This window comes from Macaca nemestrina, chromosome 15 (assembly GCF_043159975.1).
Source record: "Macaca nemestrina isolate mMacNem1 chromosome 15, mMacNem.hap1, whole genome shotgun sequence".
Lineage (NCBI taxonomy): Eukaryota > Metazoa > Chordata > Mammalia > Primates > Cercopithecidae > Macaca > Macaca nemestrina.
The window spans coordinates 58,789,309-58,804,200 of record NC_092139.1 but is presented as its reverse complement, the minus strand read 5'-3'; the positions used below and the strand labels follow the sequence as shown (position 1 = coordinate 58,804,200).

Genomic DNA, 14,892 nt, shown 5'->3' with positions numbered 1-14,892 from the left:
ATAAAAAATAGGCCGGGCGCGGTGGCTCAAGCCTGTAATCCCAGCACTTTGGGAGGCCAAGATGGGCGGATCACGAGGTCAGGAGATCAAGACCATCCTGGCTAACACAGTGAAACCCCGTCTCTACTAAAAAATACAAAAAACTAGCCGGGCGAGGTGGCAGGCACCTGTAGTCCCAGCTACTTGGGAGGCTGAGGCAGGAGAATGGTGTAAACCCGGGAGGTGGAGCTTGCAGTGAGCTGAGATCCGGCCACTGCACTCCAGCCTGAGCGAGACTCCGTCTCAAAAAAAAATAAAAAAATAAAAAAATAAAAAATAAAAAATAAATTAGCTGGGTGTGATGGCGCATGCCTACAGTCCTGGCTACTCAGGAGGCTGAGGCGGATGACTTGAGCCCGGGAGGTTGAGGCTACAGTGAGCCGTGATCATATCATTGTACTCCAGCCTGGGTGACAGAGTAAGACCCTGTCTCAACAACGACACAAAAAGTAGCTAACAGAAAGTCCAAAACTGCTGAAGTGAGCTTCTGAACTGAAGACAGAAAAAGTGCACTGCAGTACACCCAGTAACCTTTATCTCTTTATTGAGATATAATTCATTAACCATAAAATTCACCTTTTAAAAGTGTATGTTCACAAAATTGTGCAACCATCACCACTAATTCCAAACCATCATATCAAAAAGCAGTCCCGTGCCCATCAGCAGTCATAACCTATTTCCCCCACCTCTGCCAATCACTGATCTACTCTCCATCTCTATGGATCTACCTATTTTGGTTATTTCATGGCTTCTTCCAATGAGCATGTATTCAAGCTTCATCCATGTTGTGCCATATGTCAGCCCTTCCCGTCTTTGTACTGCTGTGTACTATTCCACTGTATGGCTAGCCCATATTTTGCTTACCTATATATCAACTGATAAACATTTGGATGTTTCCACTTTTGGCTGTTATGAACAATACTGCTGTGAAATTCATATACGATTTTTCATGTAGACATATGTTTTCATTTCTTTCAGGCCTATACCTTGGTATGGAAATGCTAGGCTACATGAGAATTCCATGCTTAACTTTTTGAGTAACTGCCAGACTATTTTCCAAAGTGACTGCAAGATTTGACAATCACACCAATGGCTATATACCCTCACCAACACTTGTTTTCTGTGTTTATGATTATAGCCATTCTCGTGGGTATGAAGCGGCATCTCATTGTGGTTTTGATTTGCATTTCCCTCATAGCTAATCACATTAAGCATCTTTTTTGTGTACGTGGATATCATCTTTGGAGAAACATCCAAGTCTTTTTGCCCATTTTTCAATTGGGTTGTCTTTTTGTGGCTGTCAGAGTTCTTAACATATATTCTGGATACTAGACTCTTATCAGATTTAGGATTTACAAATGTTTTCCCTCATTTTGTAGGTTGTCTTTATTTAACGCACAAAAGTTTTTCATTTTGATGAAGTCCAATGTATCTATTTTTTCTTTCGTTGCTTGGGTTTTTGGTGTCATATCTAAGAAATCATTCTAATCCAAGGTCACGAAGATTGATCTCTATATATTTTTCTAAAAGTTGTATTCTTTTAGCTCTTACCATTTAGGTCTTTGATCGATTTTGAGCTAATTTTTGTATGTAGTGTGAGGTAGCGGTTCAATTTCATTTATTTGCATGTAGATATCCAAATATCCCAATACCGTTTGTTGAAAAGACATCTTTCTCCATTGAATTGTTTTGGTACCTATTTCCTTTCAAAAAAATCTATTGATCTATATGACACCAATCTTACAGGCAACAAAGGAAAAAATAAACAAACTAGACTTCATAAAAATTAAAAACTTTTGTGAATCAAAAGATACTATCGACCGGGCGCAGTGTCACACACCTGTAATCCCAGCACTTTGGGAGGCCAAGGCAAGTGGATCACTTCAGGTTAGGAGTTTGAGAACAGCCTGACCAACAAGGTGAAACCTCATCTTTATATAGAGAGTAATATAATATGTACTATCAACACAGTAAAAAGACAAGCCATAGAATGGGAGAAAATACTCACAAATCACGTATCTGATAAGCTATTAATATCTAGGACAAATAGAGAATTCTTAAAATTCGACAACAAAAAAACAAACAACCTGATTCAAAATGAGTAAACGACTTGAACAGGCTTTTCTTCAAACAAGATATACAAATGGCCAACAAGCACATGAAAAGATGCTCAGCATTATTAGTTATCAGGAACATGCAAATAAAAACTATAAGACACCATTTTACACCCATTTAGAATGACTACTATCAAAAAATAGTAGTCATTTCTATTTTCAATTCAAAAGAAGCATTGGTGAGGATGTACAGAAACTGGAACTCTGGCCTACTTTTGGTAGGAATGTAAAATGGTGCTACTGCTGTGGAAAACATTTTGGTAGTTCCAAAAAAAATTAAAAATGGAACTGCCATATGATCCATTAATTCCATTTCTAGGTATATAATCAGAAGCACTGAAAGCAGGATCTTAAAGAGATATTTGTACAACTATGTTCACAGCAGCATTATTCACAATAGCCAAAGGTAGAAGCTCCCCAATGTCCACTGAGAGATGAATGGATAAACAAAATATGGTATATACACATAATAAAAATTTATTCAGCCTTTACAAGGAATGAAGTACTGGCACATGCTACAACATGGATGAACCTTCAGGACATTTTGCTTGAGTGAGATAAGCCAGTCACAAAAGGACAAATAACGTATGATTCCACTTAAATGAGTACCTAGAGTAGCCAAATTCATAGAGACAAAAAGCAGAACAGTGGTTTTCAGGGGCTAGGCAAAGAGGAAAGGAGGAGTTATTTTTTAATGGGTATAGAGTTTCAGTTAGGAAAGATGAAAAAGTTCTAGAGATGGATGGTGGTGATGGATAAAGAACAAGGTAAAGGTACTTAATGCAATTGAACTGTACAGTTAAAAAAGGTTACAATGGCAAATTTTATGTTATGTATATTTTACCACAATTTTTTTAATTGGCAGAAAAACAACAGACCATACATATGAGACTTATTTCTGGACTTTGTTTTTTTTTTTTTTTTTTTTTTGGAGACAGGGTCTCGTTCTATCACCCAGGCTGGAGTGCAGTGGCACGATCCCAGCTCACTGCAGCCTCGACCTCCTGGGCTAAAGCAATCCTCCTCCTCAGCCTCCAGAGTAGCTGGGACCACAGGTGAGCACCACCACACCTGACTAATTTTTTTCTTTAAATTTTCTTGTAGAGACAGGGTTTCACCATGCTGCCCAGCCTGGTCACAAACTCTTGAGCTCATGCAATCCACCCACCTTGGCCTCCCAAAGTGCTGGGATTACAGGTGTGAGCCACCATGCCCAGCCTATTTCTGGGACTCTTAATTCTAATTCCATTGTTCTGTCCTTATGCTTCTAACACACAGTCTTGATGACTGCTGTTTTGCAGTAAATTTTGAAATTATGAAGTGTGAGTCTTCCAATTCTTTTCTTTTTCAAGGTTATTTTGATTATTCCTGGTCCCTTGCTTTTTCTTTTTTCTTTCTTTTTTGTTTGAGATGGAGTTTCACTCTTTTTGCCCAAGCTGGAGTGCAATGGTGTGATCTCAGCTCACAACGTTTGCCTCAAGCAATTCTCCCGCCTCAGCCTCCCAAGTAGCTGGGATTACAGGCATGTACCACTACGCCCGGCTAATTTGATATTTTTAGTAGAGATGAGGTTTCTCCATGTTGGTCAGGCTGGTGTTGAACTCCTGAGCTCAGGTGATCTGCCCACCTTGGCCTCCTAAAGTGCTGGGATTACAAGTGTGAGCCACCATCCTGGCCTTTTTTTTTTTTTTTTTTTAAGGCAGGGTCTGTCTTGCTCTGTCACCTAGGCTGGAGTGCAGCGGTGCAATCTTGGCTCACTGCAACCTCTCACTGCAAGCCCTGTCCTCCAGGGCTCAAGCGATTCACCTGCCTCAGCCTCCCAAAGTGCAGGGACGCCAGCTGCCCACCGCGACACCCAGACTTCCCTTGCATTTCTAGCAAGGTTTTAGAATCAGCTTGTCAATCTCTGCAAAGAAGCCAAATGGAACTTAGATGGAGACTTCACTATATCTGTAGATCAATTTGGGGAGTGCTGCTATCTTAACAACATTGAGTCTTCCAAGACGTTAACATGAGATCCCTTTCCATATTTAGCTCTTCCTCAATGTCTTTGTTTTCAGGGTATAGGTTTTGCATTTTTTTGGTTAAATTTACACCTAAGCATTTTATTCTTTTTGATGCTATTGTAAATGGTATGAAACTATTTTCTTAATTTCATTTTGGATTTATTCCATCTGGACTGAATTAATGAAATGTTCCATTTGGATTGCAGATGTATAGAAATACAGTTGATTTTTGTAGATTGATCCTATATCCCGCAACCTTGCTGATCTCATTTATTAGTTCTAATGGTCTTTACTCAATTCCTTAGGGTTTTCTAGATCATGTAATCTGCAAATAGAGTTAGTTTTACTTCTGCCTTTCCAATCTGGATGCTTCTTATTTCATTTCCTTGCCAAATACCCTGGCCAAGACTCTGAGTACAATGTTGAGTAAGAGTTGTGAGACCAGGTCGGGTGTGGTGGCTCCGCGCCTGTAATCCTAGCACTTTGGGAGGCCAAGGTGGGCAGATTACTTAAGGTCAGGAGTCTGAGACCAGCCTGGTCAACACGGTGAAACCCCGTCTCTACTAAAAATGCAGAAACTAGCCAGAAATCACTTGAAACCGGGAGGCGGAGTTTGCAGTGAGCCGAGATCAAGCCACTGCACTCCAGCCTGGGCAACAGAGCGAGACTCTGTCTCAAAAAAATAAAAAGAAGTTGTGAGAGCAGACATCCTTGGGACACAGTGGTCGGTTAAACACCAGATGGGGACCCAGTCTGTCAAATGTAAATTCTGTGAAAACTCTACAGGACAAACCCAGTTCCAACAAACTAATTGCAGGGAAGAAAATAAAAAAGAGGAGATATCTATAGATTAAGAAAGATGTGGCCAGGCAAGGTGGCACACATCTGTAATCCCAGCACTTTGGGAGGCCGAGGCAGATGGATCAGTTGAGATCAGGAGTTTGAGACCAGCCTGACAAACATGGTAAAACCCTGTCTCTACTAAAATTACAAAAATTAGCCAGGCGAGGTGGCACACACCTGTAATCCCAGTTCCTAGGGAGGATGAGGCAGGAGAATTGCTTGAACCCGGGAGGCAGAGGTTGCAGTGAGCTAAGTGTCACTGCACTCCAGCCCAGGTGACAGAGTGAGACTCCGTCTCCAAAAAAAAAAAAAAGAAAAAGAAAAGTTTAAAAAAACAAATGCAATTTAGTTTCTGAACATGCTGTTAAAAAGTTGTATCATGATCAGAAAAACTTATACCCTGCCTGAGAAGTTGACATTAAAGAATTACTGACTTGGGAGGCTGAGGTGGGTAGATCACGAGGTCAGGAGTTCAAGACCAGCCTGATCAACATGTTAAACCCAGTCTTTACTAAAAATCCAAACATTAGCTGGGAGTGGTGGCATGTGCTTATAATTCCAGCGACTCAGGAGGCTGAGGCAGGGGAATCATTTGAACCCGGGAGGCAGAGGTTGCAGTCAGCCAAGATTGCGCCATTGTACTCCAGCCTGGGTGACAGAGCAAGACTCCATCTCAGAAAAAAAAGAATTACTGTCAGTATTTTAGGAATAATGATATAACTATTTTTAGGAGTTCCTTATCTTTTTGAGACACCTACTGAAATATATATATATACACACACACACACACACACACACACACACACACACACTTTTTTTTTTTTTTTTTTTGAGACAGAGTCTCGCTCTGTTACCCAGCCTGGAGTGCAGTGGCGCAATCTTGGCTCACTGAAACCTCCACCTCCTGGGTTCAAGCAATTCACCTACCTCAGCCTCCTGAGTAGCTGGCACTACAGGCGCATGCCACCACACCCGGCTAATTTTTTTTTTTTTTTTTTTGTATTTTAGTAGAGACAGGGTTTCACCATTGTTGCCCAGGCTGGTCTTGAACTCCTGAGCTCAGGCAATCCGCCCACCTCGGCCTCCCAAAGTGCTAGGATTACAGGTGTGAGCCACCGTGCACGGCCACCTACTGAAATATTTACAAGTGAATACCATGCTGCTTCAGGTTGGCTTAAATAACCTGCATGTGGTGGGGTATGACGAACACACTACTGGCCGTGAGGTGGAGCTGGTGACTAGAGAAGGCAGAAGGTGGGTGTGTGGCACAGGTTCACTGTAACAGTCACTCAATCTTCGTGTATGTGTAAAATGTTTCATAATGAAGATGACTTTTAATGCATCCTTAATAGCTCAATCAAGAGTGGGCTGCTGCTTTTGAACCACTACTTTTTAGTATAAACTGCTCCTCTGGACGACTCAGGCCGGACAATGCATTTGCGCCACATTTTCTTTTTGGCGTTCCATTAGAAATGGGAGCATCACTTTTTCTTCCACCTGAAGCATCTGGCACTATGTCTCACACCTAGACACACCCAGCACAGGAACCTGGAAACACTGAAAGCCCAGTGATCACGAAAATATTTCAAACACAAGAATAAATAAAAGCTAAACTGCAAGTAAAATATCACTTTTAAGAAAAAAGTGTACAAAGTTTATTTTTAATTTTAATTTTTATTTTTTATTATTATACTTTAAGTTTTAGGGTACATGTGCACAACGTGCAGGTTTGTTACATACGTATCCATTTGCCATGTTGGTGTGCTGCACCCATTAACTCATCATTTACATTAGTTATTTCTCCTAATGCTATTTCTCCCCTCTCCCCCCACCCCAAAACAGACCCCGGTGTGTGATGTTCCCCTTCCTGTGTCCAAGTGTTCTCCCTGTTCAATTCCCACCTATGAGTGAGAACATGCCGTGTTTGGTTTTCTATCTTTGCAATAGTCTGCAGAGAATGATGGTTTCCAGCTTCATCCATGTCCCTACAAAGGACATGAATTCATCCTTTTTTATGGCTGCATAGTATTCCGTGGTGTATATGTGCCACATTTTCTTAATCCAGTCTATCACTAATGGACATTTGCGTTGGTTCCAAGTCTTTGCTATGGTGAATAGTGCTGCAATAAACATATGTGTGCATGTGTCTTTATAGTAGCATGATTTATAATCCTTTGGGTATATACCCAGTAATGGGATGGCTGGGTCAAATGGTATTTCTAGTTCTAGATCCTTGAGGAATCACCACACTGTCTTCCACAATGGTTGAACTAGTTTACGGTCCCACCAACAGTGTAAAAGTGTTCATATTTCTCCACATCCTCGCCAGCATCTGTTGTTTCCTGACTTTTTAATGCTCGCTATTCTAACTGGTGTGAGATGGTATCTCATTGTGGTTTTCATATGCATTTCTCTGATGGTCAGTGATGATGAGCATTTTTTCATGTGTCTGTTGGCTGCATAAATGTCTTCTTTTGAGAAGTGTCTGTTCATATCCTTCACCCACTTTTTGATGGGGTTGTTTGATTTTTTTCTTGTAAATTTAAGTTCTTTGTAGGTTCTGGATATTAGCCCTTTGTCAGATAGATAGATTGCAAAAATTTTCTCCCATTCTGTACGTTGCCTGTTCACTCTGATGGTAGTTTCTTTTGCTGTGCAGAAGCTCTTTAGTTTAATTAGATCCCATTTGTCAATTTTGGCTCTTGTTCCCATTGCTTTTGGTGTTTTAGACATGAAGTCCTTGCCCATGCCTATGTCCTGAATGGTACTGCCTAGGTTTTCTTCTAGGGTTTTTATGGTTTTAGGTCTAACATTTAAGTCTCTAATCCATCTTGAATTAATTTTTGTATAAGGTGTAAGGAAGAGATCCAGTTTCAGCTTTCTACATATGGCTGGCCAGTTTTCCCAGTACCATTTATTAAATAGGGACTCCTTTCCCCATTTCTTGTTTTTGTCAGGTTTGTCAAAGATCAGATACTTGTAGATGTGTGGTATTATTTCTGAGGGTTCTCTTCTGTTCCATTGGTCTGTATATCTGTTTTGGTACCAGTACCATGCTGTTTTGGTTACTGTAGCCTTGTAGTATAGTCTGAAGTCAGGCAGTGTGATGCCTCCAGCTTTGTTCTTCTGGCTTAGGATTGTCTTGGCAATGCGGGCTCTTTTTTGGTTCTGTATGAACTTTAAAGTAGATTTTTCCATTTCTGTGAAGAAAGTCATTGGCAGCTTGATGGGGATGGCATCTACAAATTACCTTGGGCAGTATGGCCATTTTCACGATATTGATTCCTCCTATCCATGAGCATGGTATGTTCTTCCATTTGTTTGTGTCCTCTTTTATTTCATTGAGCAGTGATTTGTAGTTCTCCTTGAAGAGGTCCTTCACATCCCTTGTAAGTTGGATTCCTAGGTATTTTATCCTCTTTGAAGCAATTGTGAATAGGAGTTCACTCACGATTTGGCTGTCTGTTATCGGTATACAGGAATGCTTGTGATTTTTGCACACTGATTTTGTATCCCGAGACTTTGCTGAAATTGCCTATTAGCTTAAGGAGATTTTGGGCTGAGACAATGGGATTTTCTAAATATACAATCATGTCATCTGCAAACAGGGACAGTTTGATTTCCTCTTTTCCTAATTGAATACCCTTTATTTCTTTCTCCTGCCTGATTGCCCTGGCTAGAACTTCCAACATTATGTTGAATAGGAGTGGTGAGAGAGGGCATCCCTGTCTTGTACCAGTTTTCAAAGGGACTACTTCCAGTTTTTGCCCATTCAGTATGATATTGGCTGTGGGGTTGTCACAAATAGCTCTTATTATTTTGAGATATGTTCCATCAATACCTAGTTTATTGAGAGTTGCTGGCACGTAGAGCTGCTGAATTTTGTCAAAGGCATTTTCTGCATCTATTGAAATAATCATGCAGTTTTTGTCTTTGGTTCTGTTTATATGATGGATCACGTTTATTGATTTACGTACGTTGAACCAGCCTTGCATCCCAGGGATGAAGCCCACTTGATCCTGGTGGATAAGCTTTTTGATGTGCTACTGGATTCAGTTTGCCAGTATTTTATTGAGGACTTCTGCATCAATGTTCATCAGGGATAATGATCTAAAATTCTCTTTTTTTGTTGTGTATCTGCCAGGCTTTGGATCAGGATGATGCTGGACTCATAAAATGAGTTAGAGAGGATTCCCTCTTTTTCTATTGATTGGAGTAGTTTCAGAAGGAATAGTACCAGCTCCTCCTTGTACCTCTGGTAGAAGTCAGCTGTGAATCCATCCGGTCCTGGACTTTTTTTGGTTGGTAGGCTATTAATTATTGCCTCAATTTCAGAGTCTGTTATTGGTCTATTCAGGGATTCAACTTCTTCCTGGTTTAGTCTTGGGAGGGTGTATGTGTCCAGGAATTTATCCACTTCTTCTAAATTTTCTATTTGCGTACAGGTGTTTATAGTATTCTCTGATGGTAGTTTGCATTTCTGTGGGATCAGTGGTGATATCCCCTTTATCGTTTTTTATTGTGTCTATTTGATTCTTCTCTCTTTTCCTCTTTATTAGTCTTGCCAGCAGTCTATCAATTTTGTTGATCTTTTCAAAAAACCAGCTCCTGGAGTCATTGATTTTTTGAAGGGTTTTTGTGTCTCTATCTCCTTCGGTTCTGCTCTGATCTTAGTTATTTCTTGCTTTCTGCTAGCTTTTGAATGTGTTTGCTCTTGTTTCTCTAGTTCTTTTAATTGTGATGTTAGGGTGTCAATTTTAGCTCTTTCCTGCTTTCTCTTGTGGGCAGTTAGTGCTATAAATTTCCCTCTACACACTGCTTTAAATGTGTCCCAGAGATTCTGGTATGTTGTGTCTTTGTTCTCATTGGTTTCAAAGAACATATCTATTTCTGCCTTCATTTTGTTATGTACCCAGTAGTCATTCAAGACCACGTTGTTCAGTTTCCATGTAGTTGAGTGGTTTTGAGTGAGTTTCTTAATCCTGAGTTCTAGTTTGATTGCACTGTGGTCTGAGAGACAGTTTGTTATAATTTCTATTCTTTTACATTTGCTGAGGAGTGCTTTACTTCCAACTGTGTGGTCAATGTTGGAATAAGTGTGATGTGGTGCTGAGAAGAATGTATATTCTGTTGATTTGGGTAGAGAGTTCTGTAGATGTCTATTAGGTCCGCTTGATGCAGAGCTGAGTTCAAGTCCTGGATATCCTTGTTAACTTTCTGTCTCACTCATCTGTCTAATGTTGGCAGTGGGGTGTTAAAGTCTCCCATTATTATTGTGTGGGAGTCTAAGTCTCTTTGTATGTCTCTAAGGACTTGCTTTATGAATCTCGGTGCTCCTACATTGGGTGCATATATATTTAGGATAGTTAGCTCTTCTTGTTGGATTGATCCCTTTACCACTATGTAATGGCCTTGTCTCTTTTTATCTTTGTTGGTTGAAAGTCTGTTTTATCAGAGCATAGGATTGCAACCCCTGCTTTTTTTGTTTGTTTATTTTCCATTTGCTTGGTAGATCTTCCTCCATCCCTTTATTTTGAGCCTATGTGTGTCTCTGCACATGAGATGGGTCTCCTGAATACAGCACACTGATGAGTCTTGACTCTTTATCCAATTTGCCAGTATATGCCTTTTAACTGGGGCATTTAGCCCATTTACATTTAAGGTTAATATTGTTATGTGTGAATTTGATCCTGTCATTATGATGTTAGCTGGTTATTTTGCTCATTATTTGATACAGTTTCTTCCTAGCATCAGTGGTCTTTAAAATTTGGCATGTTTTTGCAGTGGCTGGTACTGGTTGTTCCTTTCCATGTTTAGTGCTTCCTCCAGGAGCTCTTGTAAGGCAGATCTGGTGGTGACAAAATCTCTCAGCATTTGCTTGTCTGTAAAGGATTTTATTTCTCCTTCACTTAGGAAGCTTAGTTTGGCTGGATATGAAATTCCAGGTTGAAAATTCTTTTCTTTAAGAATGTTGAATATTGGTCCCCGCTCTCTTCTGGCTTGTAGAGTTTCTGCCGAGAGATCTGCTGTTAGTCTGATGGGCTTCCCTCTGTGGGTAACTTGACCTTTCTCTCTGGCTGCCCTTAACATTTTTTCCTTCATTTCAATTTTGGTGAATCTGACAATTATGTGTCTTGGGGTTGCTCTTCTTGAGGAGTATCTTTGTGGTGTTCTCCATATTTCTTGAATCTGAGTGTTGGCCTGCCTTGCTAGGTTGGGGAAGTTCTCCTGGATAATATCCTGAAGAGTGTTTTCCAACTTGGTTCCATTCTCCCCGTCACTTTCAGTTACACCAATCAAAGGTAGATTTTGCCTTTTCACATAGTCCCATATTTCTTGGAGGCTTTGTTCATTTCTTTTTACTCTTTTTTCTCTAAACTTCTCTTCTCGCTTCATTTCATTCATTTGATCTTCAATCACTGATACCCTTTCTTCCAGTTGATTGAATTGGCTACTGAAGCTTGTGCAGGCATCATGTAGTTCTCGTGCCATGGTTTTCAGCTCCATCAAGTCATTTAAGGACTTCTCTACACTGTTTATTCTAGTTAGCCATTCATCTAATCTTTTTTCAAGGTTTTTAGCTTCTTTGCGATGGGTTCGAACATCCTCCTTCAGCTCGGAGAAGTCTGATCGTCTGAAGCCTTCTTCTCTCAACTCATCAAAGTCATTCTCTGTCCAGTTTTGTTCCGTTGCTGGCGAGGAGCTGCGTTCCTTTGGAGGAGAAGAGACCCTCTGATTTTTACAATTTTCAGCTTTTCTGCTCTGGTTTCTCCCCATCTTTGTGGTTTTATCTACCTTTGGTCTTTGATGATGGTGACGGACAGACGGGATTTTGGTGTGGATGTCCTTTTTGTTTGTTAGTTTTCCTTCTAACAGTCAGGACCCTCAGCTGCAGGTCTGTTGGAGTCTGCTGGAGGTCCACTCCAGACCCTGTTTGCCTGGGTATCACCAGCGAGGCTGCAGAACAGCGAATATTGCAGAACAGCAGATGTTGCTGCCTGATCGTTCCTCTGGAAGTTTCGTCTCAGAGGGGCACCCGGCCGTGTGAGGTGTCAGTCAGCCCCTACTGGGAGGTGTCTCCCAGTTAGGCTACTCGGGGGTTAGGGACACACTTAAGGAGGCAGTCTGTCTGTCCTCAGATCTCAAACTCTGTACCGAGAGAACCATTACTCTCTTCAAAGCTGTCAGACAGGGACATTTAAGTCTGCAGAAGTTTCTGCTGCCTTTTGTTCAGCTATGCCCTGCCCCCAGAGGTGGAGTCTACAGAGGCAGGCAGGCTTCCTTGAGCTGTGGTGGGCTCCACCCAGTTTGAGCTTCCCAATGGCTTTGTTTACCTACCCAAGTCTCAGCAATGGTGGGCGCCCCTCCCCCAGCCTCACTGCCTCCTTGCAATTGGATCTCTGACTGTTGTGCTAGCAATGAGCGAGGCTCCGTGGGCGTGCGACCCTTCCAGCCTGGCACGGGATATAATCTCCTGGTGTGCCGTTTGCTAAGACCGTTGGAAAAGCGCGGTATTGGGGTGGGAGTGACCCAATTTTCCAGGTGCTGTCTGTCACAGCTTTGTTTGGCTAGAAAAGGGAATTCCCTGACCCCTTGCACTTCCCGGATGAGGCGATGCCTCGCCCTGCTTTGGCTCACCCTCAGTGGGCTGCACCCACTGTTCTGCACCCACTGTCCGACAAGTCCCAGTGAGATTAACCCGGTACCTCAATTGGAAATGCAGAAATCACCAGTCTTCTGTGTCGCTCCCGCTGGGAGCTGTAGACTGGAGCTGTTTCTATTCGGCCATCTTGGAACCTCCCATCAAGTATACAAAGTTTAAAAGGATACATGCTTGCCTGCAATTTCTAAATTTCTATAATTAATATTCATTTTTTGAGAATAAAAATTATAAACATATTGCATAGTTATGATGCAAACTATTCCCTAAAATTTTTACTGTATGTAAGAACTGCATAAAATGTTTCAAAAAATAAAATGCATTCTATAATGGTAAAATCCAAAGACAAGACTAAGATATTGCATGTTCTGTACTTCTTACAGACATGTCCTAATGTTAACAGTCAGTAAACAGACATAAATGGCATGTCACCTGCCAGGGTAACCTTCAGCGCCATTAGCTAATTTCGAACACGGGGAGTGAAGTTTTTGTTGCATTTTGTTGTGCACAGACACAGCCATGACGTCCTGCAGGGGGAGATGGAGCCCCAGGCAACGCTGAGCCACCTCCCAGCCAGGCAAGACATTTGCCCCCAATGAAACCCCCCAAGTCCTCCCACCCACATCAAACCCAAGCAAAGCAAAGGCGATGGCAGGGTGCTGAGGTGGAGTGGCCTCGCCATGAAGACACCCATCTATACGCAGGTAAAAGGTTATACTCTAGAGACTCAGCTGGGAAGGGAAGCGAAGACAGACAAGGAAGCCAATGGCTGCTCCGCTCTAAAACCACAAAGGAACCGTGAAAGGATTAAGTTCAAAGTGAGCAAGTGCTAATGACGAACTCCCAAGGAAAGGCAGTTTTTGCTTTTAGGGGAGAAATGGCGCTTTTACAACTAGACAACTAGCGTAAGCTCCGGAGGTCATCTCGGGTGGAGGGAGAGAGACCAGATGCGGGTTAACAGTTTGATGAAGTCAAAATGGAATAATACCAACCACCGGTACGGTGCTCTAAATCCACCCGAGGTGGGGTAGGGTGTGAGATGGCCTCTAGAACCTCCACACCTTCGCATCCCAATTCAACCCCATGCTTGTGATCCATTCAATTCTCACTTTCTCCTCTCAAAAACAGAGAGCAGCCCCACCAACCCATTCCTTCCAGGACGGGAGAACAGGCTGTAAGTCTCCCGATTCCCAGACAGCTGCTAGTCTTAACATCAGGGCTCACCTCCGTGGGAAAATGGATTCAGACCTCAAAGCACCAGGAGGGGCCACCCAGAAGCCCGGCCATGAGGCCCCGTACCTGATAGATGGCTTCATCGCAGGCATTCTGAAGGCCCAGGTTCACCATCGTGTTCTGCAGCGTGCGGCCCATGTAGAATTCCAGGGAAAGATAATAAATGCGCTGAGGAAGCAGAAAAAGAATCAGATTTCTCATTCCATTCTACACTTTAGGAAGGTTACAGAGATGACAGGACCCATGAAGCTCCCCCCTCGGGATTTCATTCATGTCAATCCCATGCACAAAAACTGGGCTTGCTCTGTCAAGCAGCCTGCTGACTGCAGCCCACCATAGCAGCCCACCCGGGAGACCCCTCCTCAACACGGCCGTCTCTTCCCTGACCCTCAAGCACCTGGATGAACGCACACTAACTTCCATGATGCGTGGGGAGGCAGGGCAGGTTGGTGGTTGGGGCCAAGGCACCCAGAACTGGACAGACCCAGGTCTGCACTTAGCTCATCATGCACTTAGCTTACCACACATGTGCCCTTGGGCAAGTTACTTCACATCTCTAACACGGATGTAATGTAGGCCATGTCTTCAAGTACTAAATGTAAAGCCCTGAGCACAACTTCCAGCACCCACGTGAAGCATCAATGAACGCCAGCAGAGACGGCTGAATGCATGCCTCCATGTTCCCCAGCAGAAGTCTCTTGGCCGATGCCTGCTGGCTGGCTGGCTTGGGGTTGCCACATGAGCCAGCTCTGTGCCTCTGAGGTGGTGTGGCAAGGACGGTCACCTGTGCAGTGCCTCCTGGGCCCTGAGCGGGGTTCTAGGCGCCCTACTTTCTATACCGAGTACTTCTCATGGCCATCCATGGGCCTGCAGCAGCCAGGGCTGAATGGTAAGATCAGTGGGCACAACTCCCAAGGACTAACAGGATATCTGCACAGCCAACATCTCCCCTGAAATATTTACTAATTGCTGTGGTGGTTTTAACCAGGGGCCAAAC

The 14,892-nt window shown here is 42.6% G+C and overlaps 1 protein-coding gene across 1 annotated transcript in view; it reads right to left on the bottom strand.

Annotated features, from left to right (window-relative positions):
• The window catches only part of LOC105486723 (glycogen phosphorylase B), a 59,807-nt gene that overhangs the window by 30,820 nt on the left and 14,095 nt on the right, over positions 1–14,892 (bottom strand). Inside the window, exon 2 of the mRNA XM_011749755.3 lies at positions 13,962–14,063. Coding sequence (XP_011748057.1) covers positions 13,962–14,063 — 102 coding nt within the window. The remainder of the gene's footprint in view (positions 1–13,961; positions 14,064–14,892) is intronic.